The sequence below is a fragment of the Chamaea fasciata genome, unplaced genomic scaffold, assembly GCF_029207755.1.
Source record: "Chamaea fasciata isolate MVZ Bird 193981 ecotype frontalis unplaced genomic scaffold, bChaFas1.0.hap1 SCAF_27, whole genome shotgun sequence".
NCBI lineage: Eukaryota > Metazoa > Chordata > Aves > Passeriformes > Sylviidae > Chamaea > Chamaea fasciata.
The window spans coordinates 5,916,554-5,928,803 of NW_027094112.1; the positions used below are offsets into that span (position 1 = coordinate 5,916,554).

The window sequence follows — 12,250 nt, forward strand, 5'->3', positions numbered from 1 at the left end:
ATTAAAGCCTTCTCTTTGGCTGATTTGCAAAACATATGTCAGCCTGAAGTTTGGGTCTTCTTGTACCACAACTGCACATTTTGTGCCCTTTTATACCATGCCAGGCTTTTCAAGTTGGCTTTCTATATGCTCCTGTTAAGACTTGCAACTGATTTAAAAGACTAAAACATTTGTACTTTTTTTTTTTTCCCCCTAAACTGTTTGACAATGTTTGTGTTTGAAATAGAAGATAAAACCATCAGACCTCAGCCAGCAAGTGAAGATAGGAAGGTGAAAATGTCTTCCCACCCACATGCCAGGTCAGCACTTTGTGCCTGTGTATCACTCACTTTTTTTACACCTGGAAGTTCCAAGTGTTCCATCATCACCTTGCTAAGGTAACAGTGGATTCAAAATAGGAAGGATTGGAGAAGGATAAATAAATTTTCTGCTCTGTTTTATCAAAGTTTGCCTCTATATCCAGCTCCCAGTACTCCCTGGCAGGACAAAACGCTTTAGCTCTAGTCTAATATTCTCCTGGCTTCCTGATGGGTACATAAAGAGGAATTATAATGGCACCAGGCCTCCATAAATACCTTCAAAATTAGGATCTTTGTGTCTGCAGAAAGATCTTAGTGCCTGCTGCTGTAACATGGCAACTTGAGGAAAAATACCCTGAACTGATGACCTGACATGCTCCCTACTTGGCAGAAAGCCCATAGCCACACTGGTAATGGCTTCAGCAAAAGATCAGCCAGAGTGAAAAGCCTGAATGGGAAAAATGCTTGTTTAGAAACAAACACAATCAGCAACAACTGGCAAAAAATCTGTGCATATACTCTTGGAAATATTTTCTTTAAAGAATGCTTGAGCTCTTAAATACGATCTGCAATATTCCAAGCTAGTGCCCACTTCAGAAATGAATGCAGCTCTTGGTTCACTCAGTAAACACTCGCAAATCCTCAGTAAACACTTGTTGAAATAAGCAATAAAAATAGACCTATTAATGGAAAAGCAAAATACTAAGTTACAATTTCTAATCCAGCTAATTCAAACCCTTTCAAAACTGTAGTACTTGTAAGCAACATTCTGTTATGCTTATCAGTCACTGTGACATTGGTCTTCCTGCAGTGTTGTAAACCCAGGGATTTTGCAGAGTGAAGAGGAACAGAAGGCTGGACTGACATTTGTCATATGCTAAATGGCATTTTCTACTATTGTAAATATTGTCCAATTAAACCAGGAATCTATTGGAAGCTTGACCACTTAATGAAAATTGTCATTTTCCTGAATCCTCGTTACTGGTTCCCACTATGTACATGCGAAATGAAGAAGGTTTGGAACCAGATTTAGATGTAAATGGCAGCTGAACAGTGAACTCAGGGCTGAATCTGCCTTTGGGAATGCAACTGAAAATGTGAAAGTGATACCCTGAGGGGTAACGCACCAGTCTGGGCTTCTTCCCTTTGGCTCCAGCCACCATCATCCCAAACAAGGAGACTTTGCTGCTACACCTGATGGCGAATGCGGCATGGGGAATACAACAGATAAATCCAACAGGACTGACACAAGGCGGAAATCACCTGTTTGCTCTAGGAAGAGAAACCGGAGTGCCAAAGCCCTCAAGTCTATAAAATCATACAGAGACCAGATGAAAACACAGCCTTGTTTATACTAGTATTAAGCACCCACAGGTCCTAACAGTTGTAAGAAAACCCGTATTTCCTGTGACCTTACAAATCCACCCTCTCATTCCCATCTTCTGGTGCCTAGGCCAGCAGGAAGAATGATACTTAAGTTTATGGGTCCTATTGATACTCACATCCAAGTCTGCCTTTCAGTCACCCAGGTCTTAAATGTCTGTCTGAAGAGTAAGATGGACCAATCAGGCAATTTCAACAACCATCAGATTTTCCCATTACAACCTAAATTTTGCATTAGATTCTTCAAAACTACTCCTTTTAAAAGATTTCCTTTTTTCTAGATGCTGCTACAGGAACTCATCTTTCAGGGCAAGAAGCATCTTACGGCAGACGACCAATTTTAGGTAAGGAGGCTATCTGCTGAATTTACCGTCTGAAGGAGGGTTTTTTTACCCTAATTTTAAGGATTTCTTAGATACCACGACCAATTTTCTAAAGCTCACTTCTACACGGTTCAGCAGCCTCAAGCAATCCCACTTCTTACACCAACCCCACGACAAGACAAGACCAAGTGCTGCCAGTGCTGCAGATGAGGTTGGCGTAAACCTTCATTTGAATTTTTGTTACCTTAAAAATATGTGCTTTGAGAATGTGATGTCCCAGTTCAATAGTTTGCTGTCTATTTAATTTTCCTTCTTGTCGGGAAAACCAGAAGGCAAGCAGTGTGTGGCCACTCCTAAAATCAGAAGAAAAAGTATGTTAGTATTTCTTATTACACCAAGAAAACAACTTTTGGGGACAAAAATGCTAATCCTCCAACCACACCCAGCTTTGGGAAACAGAGCTGGCTGAATTTGCACGTGTAAACCAACAACTAATTGCATCCTTTATAACTGGTGATCACCAATAGCTCAAAAGCCCCCAGACAACAGCAGACAGCAAAAAACATCCCCAGTATATTTTCTATAAGCAGACGTAAATTTAGAAACACCAGAGGTACAATGCCACGAAAGCTGAAGTGTTACTTTTATAGTCATTTCCCAGAGGAGAACCACATTTGCAACGCATGTAACCAACCTGAAGTCACTAGAAAATGCCGTATTTAAAATATCCACACTTGGAATAAAACGTCCTTTAAATGACACCTGCACTCATTACCCTGTGGACAGCCCCACGGAGTGAAACAACTTTATTTCTTTGTAAAACTTCTAAACACGTTCTCCAGCTTTTCCAGTAATAAAGGTACTTCTGGCAATGCCCTACTAGATTGACAACCACAGCAAATTAACTCAACTACACACCAAGTCCTGTTTAAGGCAAAATACAATAAAACAGACAGTAACTTCTGTTGCTAAAGGTGATTTTTACTGACATTTTTAAACCATTGAACATTTGCAGATTTCTATCTTGTAACACTGCAAGTTCAGCATGGCTGAATCTTCTCAAAGACGCAAGAAGATGGCTCTCCACAGACACACAAAACACACATGATGCGAAAGTGTCAAGTTTTAATACCATTTCTGGGTGAGATCAGCAAATACCTGCTCCTGCAGGTGCCCCATGCACATGTGGATGCCACAGCAGGAGATGCAGTGAGCAGGGCAGGAGCCAGAGGGGCTCCATGCTGGGACCACAGCGGTCTGTGTGATATTTTTTTTTTGGTTTTACCAACAAAACTATGGTAAAAAAAGTATTCTTCCTTAAGCCCCTAGCTGCTCCCAGGGGAGTCCTTTTAAGCCACTTCATTTCCGGAAGTACATAAAAATGTGACTGCACTAAAAGCAAGCAAGCCCCTTCCAGCCAAGGAAAATAAAATATGGTATCAGCTGTGGCTTTAAAAGGGCTTTTAAGGACAGGAAATGTTATTAGCTCATCCCTGTCTGGTAAAGCAAAGAAATACTTTGGATGGCCAAACATCTAGTAAATATTACACAAGACAGAAGCTTTCACAGCAGTGGGGATTTACCAGCTCATCCCCATTCAGGGTGAATTACTGTCCATCTCAAAATAAACTCAGGAAAAAAGTGAATGACTTGTAATGCCCTGGCCAGGTTTTTGGCAAGGTGCCCCCCGAGCCCTGCCAACGAACCTCCTTTTGGATCAGTAACACATGGATTTGTGTGAGCAGAGCCCAGTGATGCTCTGTCAGCCCTCGTGGTGCTGGGGGGACAGGAATGTGCCTGCTGGAGTATCCCATTCGGCACTGGGATTCCAGGTCTGGTCCAGCCGGGCAGAGCGTGGCAGAAATAAACAGGATGGGAATGACGGACTGCCCAAAAGTTGAACTTTAATGGTGTCGGACCACAAATGCAGCGACCACGTGGTTTGGGAGGCAGCACCCAAAGCCCCAGGGGCACGGCTAACTTAACAACAGACAAGGTTGTCTGGGGGCAGGGGTCCAATCCCGAGCAGGGGATAGAGGCACGACTTTGTATGTCAAAGGACCTGAATCAACAGAGAACCAGAACTGGAGACATGACCTATTTTAGAATTATGCCATTAGCATCCCAATTTCCATATCCCACCTCCCACGGTCTCGGGTTTCCGGTTTCTGCATAGGCTGCCTGGGCTAAGGTATTTATCCATCTCAGCTAGCTCAGCTGCCACATTGGAGAAGTGGGATGAAAAACAAATCGTATTTTTCTTATGGGACAGGCCTTGGTCCCCAGGTTTGGGCAGGTGAGAGAGCACCACATCCCATTTTACAGGTTGCACCAGTGGGGAATTCTGTTGTGCTTCGTTCCAAAATGCAGCTCTGTTTATAGAGGCACCATCAACTCAAATAACTGTTTTCTGAAATGTTTTTACTGACTGACAGTACTTTCACTCCTAGGGTGACTTGGCCATAAAAAGAAATGGAAGAAAAACCCCTTTTTTCCTGTCAAGTTGCTCTCCACACCTTGGCCTGGCACACGGCCCACGACGGGATCCCACTGCTCCATGCTTCCCATGACTGAAGGAAAAGCCTCTCCAGATGGCGACTCTGCCCATCACAAGACAGCTTTGATGCCTCAGCTGAGTGCTGAGAATCCATCACGATGCCCTAGAGCACAGGGCAGTGCCTTCGATCCCACGCATCTGCGCTGTGAGAATTCTCCACACAGCACCAACAGAAGGGACAAAACATAGAAAGCCGGAACAGAAGGGCCCTGAAAGTGGTTACAGCACCTTGAGTCAACCCCAGCTTGTTGTCTTGCCTTCCTTTGGCTCTCCCTCCCTTTGGAATGGGAGGAGAACCTTAGGTCTCCTATTAGAGGAGATAGACAAATGCATTTGCTCCTTACACTTGTTAACCTCTGGGAATGTCCATGAGAAGGAAGGAGAAACAGATCAGAAGGAAATGAATGACCAGGAAACACAGCTGGAGTGTTGCCAGATACTGCTGGAAGTCAAATGGGACAGCAACTGCTGGATTGAACCTGGCCCCATTCAGTCAGATTACGAAAACCTCTAATTGCTGTACATACACTCGGTCCACCCCAACCAGTCACCAGATTCACAACGCTGCGACAGGCTCTGAGAGGGCCCAAGGTGGTCACCTCCACCCAAAGGTTGGTGCAAGTTCAAGAACTTGTAGGTCACTGACAAGGGAGCTGGAGAGAGACTTTGGACAAGGATCTGGAGGGACAGATCAAGGGGGAACGGTTTCAAACTGAGGGAGACGAGGTATAGGTAAGACATTAGGAAAACATGCCTCCCCGTGAGGCAGAGCAGTGCCCAGAGCAGCTCTGGCTGCCCCGTCCCTGGAAACGTCCAAGGCCAGGTTGGATGGGGTTTGGAGCAACCTGGTCTAGTGGAAGGGGTCTCTGCCGTGGCAGCAGGTTGGACTGAATGGCCTTTAAGGTCTTTTCCAACACAAACCATTCTGAGGTTTTATGATGCAGAGCCAGCAGCTCCTTCCCCGTCTGGGGAGATCCTCAGGCAGGGATCAGGAGCTGCATTTTTCTGCTCCAGACTGCGAGCGGCTGCACGCAAGGACTCTTCAGCCACGCCGCTCTCCCTCTGTGTTCCGCATCCCCGGAGAGAGAATAGTACCAGGTTTTTTCTTGTTGGTGAAAAACTCTTTGAGAGCCGTTTGGGAAGGCTCTGAATGGATCTGTAACTCCATTAATCCTAAGCATGAATTGAAAATCCAGAAGCTTCTGAGGCGCCTGTTCTTTGCAGCAAGAGCTGAAGTGCAGCTCCCGCCTGACACACCAGTCCAGGTTCCTCAGTCAGCTCCTCAATTGCTTTTCAGCTGCAGTTGGAAGGGTATTTACCTAAATTTAATTATAGACATGACTTAGGTGTTATGAATAAGGCATGTACGAACTACTCCAGAATAAAGTACAGTATTCATGAGTAATACATTGCCTCTGCAATGCTTCCCAGACCTTGGCTTTTGGCTGCTTGATAAATACATGTTCTGTCAACATTAATTGGAAACTAAACTAGACTGCAACAGCACAGGCTTTTTTTTTTTTCTTTAATACAGCAGAGTGGCAGTAATGATTTCTACATCAAGGAGCTCAGTGAAATGATATGCTTTGAATTTCACCACTGCAGAGTTTATCATCAGAGATTTTTCTATTTTTAATGTAAGATTTTTTTTTTTTTTTTTTGGTGAAAAATTAATAGCCCTGCCAGCTCAGCTCCTACAGCTTTAATCTGCTCTCCGTGTCTGTATCAACTCCTGTAATGGTCAGGAGTCTGCCTAGTGGGCACATACACGTGTGTGTGTATGTGCATATATAGAGTGTGAATACAGATACATAATTATATATGTGTAAGCTTACATATATATATTTATATATGTACAAAAGACAAAAAATTAATCTCTAACCACTCCAACACCCTACACAGCACGAACCAGTGCACACCTACAGCAGCTCTAAGGAAGGTAAGGGAAAGCTGCACATGAGGTTATGTGGAATTATGGTTTGGGTTGGAAGGGACCCTAAAGCCCATCCAGTCCAACCCCCTGCCACGGGCAGGGACACCTCCCTCTATCCCAGGCTGCTCCAAGCCCCGTCCAGCTGGCCTTGGACACTTCCAGGGATGGGGCAGCCACAGCTCTGGGCAACCTGTACCAGGGCCTGAACACCCTCTCAGGAAAGAGTAGTTTCCTAATATCCAATTTAAACCTGTTCTCTGTCAGTTTGAAGCCATTCCCCCTTGTTCTGTCACTCCACGCACTTATAGATAGATGCTGGATCTGATCTCCACACAACTGGTCCCATATCCACCCAAACATGAATCACGCACAGTTCTGGGTGCAGAGCAGGATGTTGGTACCTTAAGCACAGTCCCCAGGTGACCCCATTCCTCATGCCACAAATGGAAAAGGACAAAGTCTCACTGATAAAATACTGGTGTGACCAAAGAGCAGTGAAGGAGAATGATTAATACAAAAGAAAATATTAAAAGCTTCCAGATCTGTGTGTCATCTAAACTCTTCCAGTTCTCAGGTAAAAAAAAGATTTTAAAGGGTAAAAAATTACTCCAGTGTTAAGGCATTGCAGCACCAGAGTAAAGACGAGCAAAAAAAATAAACGAGAATCAGTCCTGTTCGCTTCTGAATCTATCAAAGACCAAATTCCCTGATTTACACCCACATCTCCCTTCTTCCAGCTAATCCCATGAAAACATTACAAAACCAAGAGATTTGACACTGTGCCCAGTGAATCTGGTCTTCAAAAGATGTGTATTCATATTTTATTCAGCTCTGCCAAGTGTAATGTCATAACTGCAGTGCAGAGAGTGATGTGTGCTCTTACAAAGCCCAGAGCCTCTTCCCTTGCAGAAGGATATCTTGATGTCTGTCCTGCAGAAAGGCCAAGCTCAGCTCCAGGAGCCCCTCTCGAAGGAACAGTTTATCACCTAAATTGATTTATTGACTTTTTTTAATGTAGTTTCCCTCTGATGTTTTAATTGCAAATTAACTTGGAAGGAATTCACACTATAGAAAAATTAAAACAAAACAGTTAAGGCTACTCTCTCCTGCACTGCTGGAAGATGATTTTGCTCTAAAAGTGAGACTTAATATTTGAGGAATAAAATAACAGGAAGAAATTCACTAGCATTTCCTCCTTTGATCAGTTGCTGGTTAACTCCACTCCTCTCTTCTTGGTGGCTCAGTGCCACAGGATGGATTATTTGGTGAATATTTTCTTCCATTTAGATGTGAAAATGGCCAGCAGACAGAAGTTTAATGCCCAGGAGAAAAAACACAAAAGATCAGATTTTATGAGGACAGTAACTTTAAGGTAGTAAATATATTCAACCCCCGCTGCATCCCAGTGCTGAGGTTTGCATGTCTAATGAGCCAGTTAAAACGAGCTGCTCTACTGATGTCCTTTATGGTGGTAGTAATCACATCTGCTCTCCATCTCATCCGTCATCATTTATAATCTGTCTGTCTTTTCTCCTCGTCTCTTCCAACTGACACTGCAGCTGCAGCTCTGACTGCAGTTCAGGGCAAAACCTGCAGAAAAGTCACTTCACTGCACTGCTAAATCCCTGTTACGGATCCCCAGCTTGCTACCAACGGCTTAAGTGATTTATTTTCGACCTCTGACTTCTGCATCAGATTAGAAAAGGACTCCAATACAGCTGGAGAGAGACACTGGACAAGGGTCTGGAGTAACAGGACAAGGGGGACTGGCTTTCCACTGCCAGAGGGCAGGGTTAGATGAGATATTGGGAAGAAATTGCTCCCCGTGAGGATGGTGAGGTCCTAGCCCAGGCTGCCCAGAGAGAGAAGCTGCGGTTGCCCCATCCCTGGAGTGCCCAAGGCCACACAGGATGCGGTTTGGAGCAGCCTGGTCTAGTGGAAGGTGTCCCTGCCCATGGCACGGGTGGGACTGGAAGGGCTTTGAAGTCCTTTCAACACAAAGCACTCCACGACTCTCTAACTAGAGTTAATGTCTTGAGATGCTGGAGATGTGGAATTTGCATACAGTAAGTTTCCTACACTCATTTTGTTGAGTTATTGCCCATTCTTTTTACATTTCAAAATGTACTGGGTTCCAAGTCATGCAATCAAAAAACTTTACTCTGGAAGACATATGGGAAGCCTAAAAGTTGTGTTCTCAGAGTCAGCACTCCATACTTGGTGAACAGATTGGGTTTGCCTCTCCAATTTACTGGAGGACATGATGATAGACTCATCTCTGTGATTCACAAATATGGCACTCACTAAATTTGGCTTGTGGGGTAAATTAAAAGAGTGAAAAATGTTGTACTCTTGTTCCCATACAATGCGTGTAGAGGAAATTCTGCCCCAAACGACAGCTCAGGCACCACTTGTACCACACTCCACACTTCTACCAAAAATAGAGCTGTGGAAATGGTCTTAAACCACCAGATCTCATGGTAATCGGGTAATTAATTGCATTTACCGAGCACAGGCCTTGCTAAGTGCAGATGACCAGACAGCAGGCTGGACAAAGAAATAACCTGACCTCACATATTTTAGTGGCATGTGGCATCCAGCCCATGGCTGGGGATGGCAAAACAACCAACAACATGTCCTTTGTGGCTGTGCTGATGTGGTGAGTGCTGCCTGTGCCTCTACCTGGGGCACTCAGAAAGCCCACTGTGAGCTACAACACTTGCAGAGCTACAAAACTGGCAGTCTGGAGCAATGAAAGACATTGAGGGAGATAATTCCAAGTGTAAAGCAATGCTAAATAATGATGGCAGCCCCTTGAAAGCTGGCACAGCTGCCAACCAACTTGGAAAAATCTGATTATCCCATCTCTGGCCCCACAAGGTGCTAGTGGGCAATGCATTATTTTTAATCTTCTGCCTAATATAAAAGGAATTCAAATAAATTCTAAACCCATTATTCTGCCTCACCTTGAATTCAAACAATGCCTTTGCTTTGCTAAGTGGAATCCATCCCTCATGGATGTGGAGAAAACAATTAAGACCTACCCTGGGTTTTGGTGAACATTTGATCATTTCAGCTACCAATCAATCCAAGTGTATTTTAAGAGCTTTTGAGAGTCTTATAATAAAAAAGAGAAGGAAAATCAATCAATCCATGCACAATAATGCCCAAGTGAGCTCCATATGGAGGACTGATCTGGAGGTAATTTTTAAAAAGGCTGTGTAATGAAAGGACCATTTAAAGCTGTTTGTTGGATCCCTGAATTGTTAGAAATATCACTTTCACCAACTTCTTTTTCTCCCAACTTTCTAAATGAATTATCTTTACACTGAAGACAGTTATTTGTCAATCAGATTTAGCATTCCATCAAAATAAAACAAAACCCCCTGATTTTGCTCTTAAGCCTTCACTCTGTCATTTTGCTGGGTAATACATAAAAACATTAATTTTGTGTAGGAAAAGTCTCCACTTGCAATGTGATCCCAAGAGCAAAAGGAAAATGTAAAATACCTACAGCGTATTGTACTAAAAGACAGCTCTGCCAGAAACCATGGCAACTCGGGTGTTAGATGAGAGCTGCATCCTCCTGCCTGGATTACTGCTGCATGTTTATCCATGCAGTGTATCTTGATTTGAGGTCTGAGGAACAGATTGGGTTTATGGATGTAGAAGAGGAGGTAAGAGGCAAGGAAATGGCCCTGTTGAGGGTTCACAAAATGGTTATCCTTCAAAACCCACTGCCCTTGGATCAGCAACCAGGAGCAGACCTGTGCCAAAGGCACCACCTCTGCCAAGCTCCCACGCAGGTTACATCCCTGGGGCAGCACGTCCTCGCCCGAGTGACCCTGGAGGCCAGTCAGGGACTGGGGCCGGGGTTCAGCCCGCCTCAGTCAGCAGCCAGAGCAGGCCAGATGAACTGCTCCAAGGACTCAAGGAGATGGGAGTGACTGCCTGAGCAACAGACACCTGGACGGCAGGCCCCTAAAAGAACTGAGTGAGGTTTGGCTTCACCAAGCCAGAGGTGAAGTTGAGGTGAGTATCGAAAATGCTTCATTTTGCTACGGTCCCACGGATGCTAGGACTCCTCCAGGGAGCACCAAGAGCCTCTTGCCTCAGGCACCACCACCAGCACACACAACATTGGCTGGTCCAGCGCCACCCTGAGACACAAAAGCCCAAATTGGGAAATTCATCCTGGCAAGAGCACTGAGAGTATCTTTTTCCTGAACAAGAAAAGAAAACCTGTGAATCTGCTTCAAAGCCCCGTGTGTGGGGTAGCCTGGAGAGGAGCAGGCTGGAGAGAGTCACGTCATCCAGCCTTGTCAATACCGGGGACATCGCCTGGGGAGCCCATCATCCTGAGATTCCTCGTAACTCAGCACTGGAGGAGATGCTTCCCAGGCATTCCTCACCTGACCTACTGTAGCCTTTCAGCTCAGGATGAAATGAATCACTCTAATTTCTCTCCTCTGACTATAAAGCAAGTCTAGACAAGTAACTCAGATGTTTATACTTAAACCTGGATAAGGTAATTTCACTTCTGGGGTCCATATCTGACTACAGCTCTCTTACTGCCTTGCCAGGGCAAATTACTTCATTTCTGTCTCACTCACAGCCCCTTCAGCAGCAGCACAAGGATAAAAGATTTTATCAGTGTTGTAAAAGCATGGGAAATAATTGCATAGTAGTTTCTGATTAAGTCTGGGCAGAAAGAAGCACTGCATCAGAGCAGAATTTAGGTTTAGAAATACAAGTGTAGGAGGAATGGGCAGGAAGAACCATTTTCTCCACGTACCAGTCACAAAGGATTGGGTCTTTCCCTAAAATGTTTCACGTTATTTGTCAAGGAAGCTGCTTGGTTGATGTGCTGGCCTGACAGGCTGGGGAGGTTGTTACTGCAATGCTGGTTAAGCGCTCTGACAACTCCTTCACTGGAGCCATGTGTCAAAAAATGGAGGGGCTGGGAGGGGCTCCATTCTGGGGAGACCAGCGCTGAGAGCGTTACCCTTCAGAGCCAATTAGCCTTTGCTTTGGACAGCAAATGCTTGATGAGGGTTCAAGGAAAAGGGTCAGTATCTCAACGGGCTAACCAAAACCCCAGAGGGTGGAGATCTGCTGTTTTTCTAAACAGCATAGAAAAATGTGTTAATTCCTGGACTTTGTGTTCCCCCTCTCCCCTCCCCTCTTTCCCATGCTTCCAAGAACAGGAGAACTTGCTCTCACTAATGAAATCAGGAAGATTATCCCAGCTGCAGTGCTGGGATATGAGTGGACACGAGGCCCATTATCCCAATTTCCTTCATAATGGCCTCACACGCGGGCACTCTGTCAGGGTCAGTCAATTAAAAGCAGCTTCACAAACCCACATTTCACTTCAAAGCTCTTCTCGCAGGGAAAAATATCAGCCTCAGCAACCTTACTCTTCACGTGCTGACATGGTATGGCCAAACTGCTCCACCTACGACAACCCCGAGGAGTGCTCTGCACAGTTGTCATGTCTTCTCAATTCCCAAGTGAGCAGAAAGAAATCCATCTGGCTGTGAACAAACCAGATGCAGACAAATTTTCACAGGCTACTGTTGTGAGCTCTGTCAGTGGCCAGCTCTGCTTCTCTTCCAAGAAATAAAATGAAAAATCGTTACTTCTCTTAATTGTCGCTCAGGGTTTCCCATGCTCTGAGCTCAGTATCAGGACAGGAGGATTTTAAAGACTGTCGTAGCGCAGGGATCCCTCTCTATTAATCTCTGGATTGTAT

The 12,250-nt window shown here is 44.8% G+C and overlaps 1 protein-coding gene across 4 annotated transcripts in view; it reads right to left on the minus strand.

Annotated features, from left to right (window-relative positions):
• TANC2 (tetratricopeptide repeat, ankyrin repeat and coiled-coil containing 2) overlaps nucleotides 1-12,250 on the minus strand; it is a 167,253-nt gene that overhangs the window by 27,577 nt on the left and 127,426 nt on the right. For all 4 annotated transcript variants that reach the window (XM_066205359.1, XM_066205358.1, XM_066205356.1 and 1 more), the window contains one exon: nucleotides 2,250-2,358. In XM_066205359.1, the coding sequence (XP_066061456.1) occupies nucleotides 2,250-2,358 (109 nt within the window). The remainder of the gene's footprint in view (nucleotides 1-2,249; nucleotides 2,359-12,250) is intronic.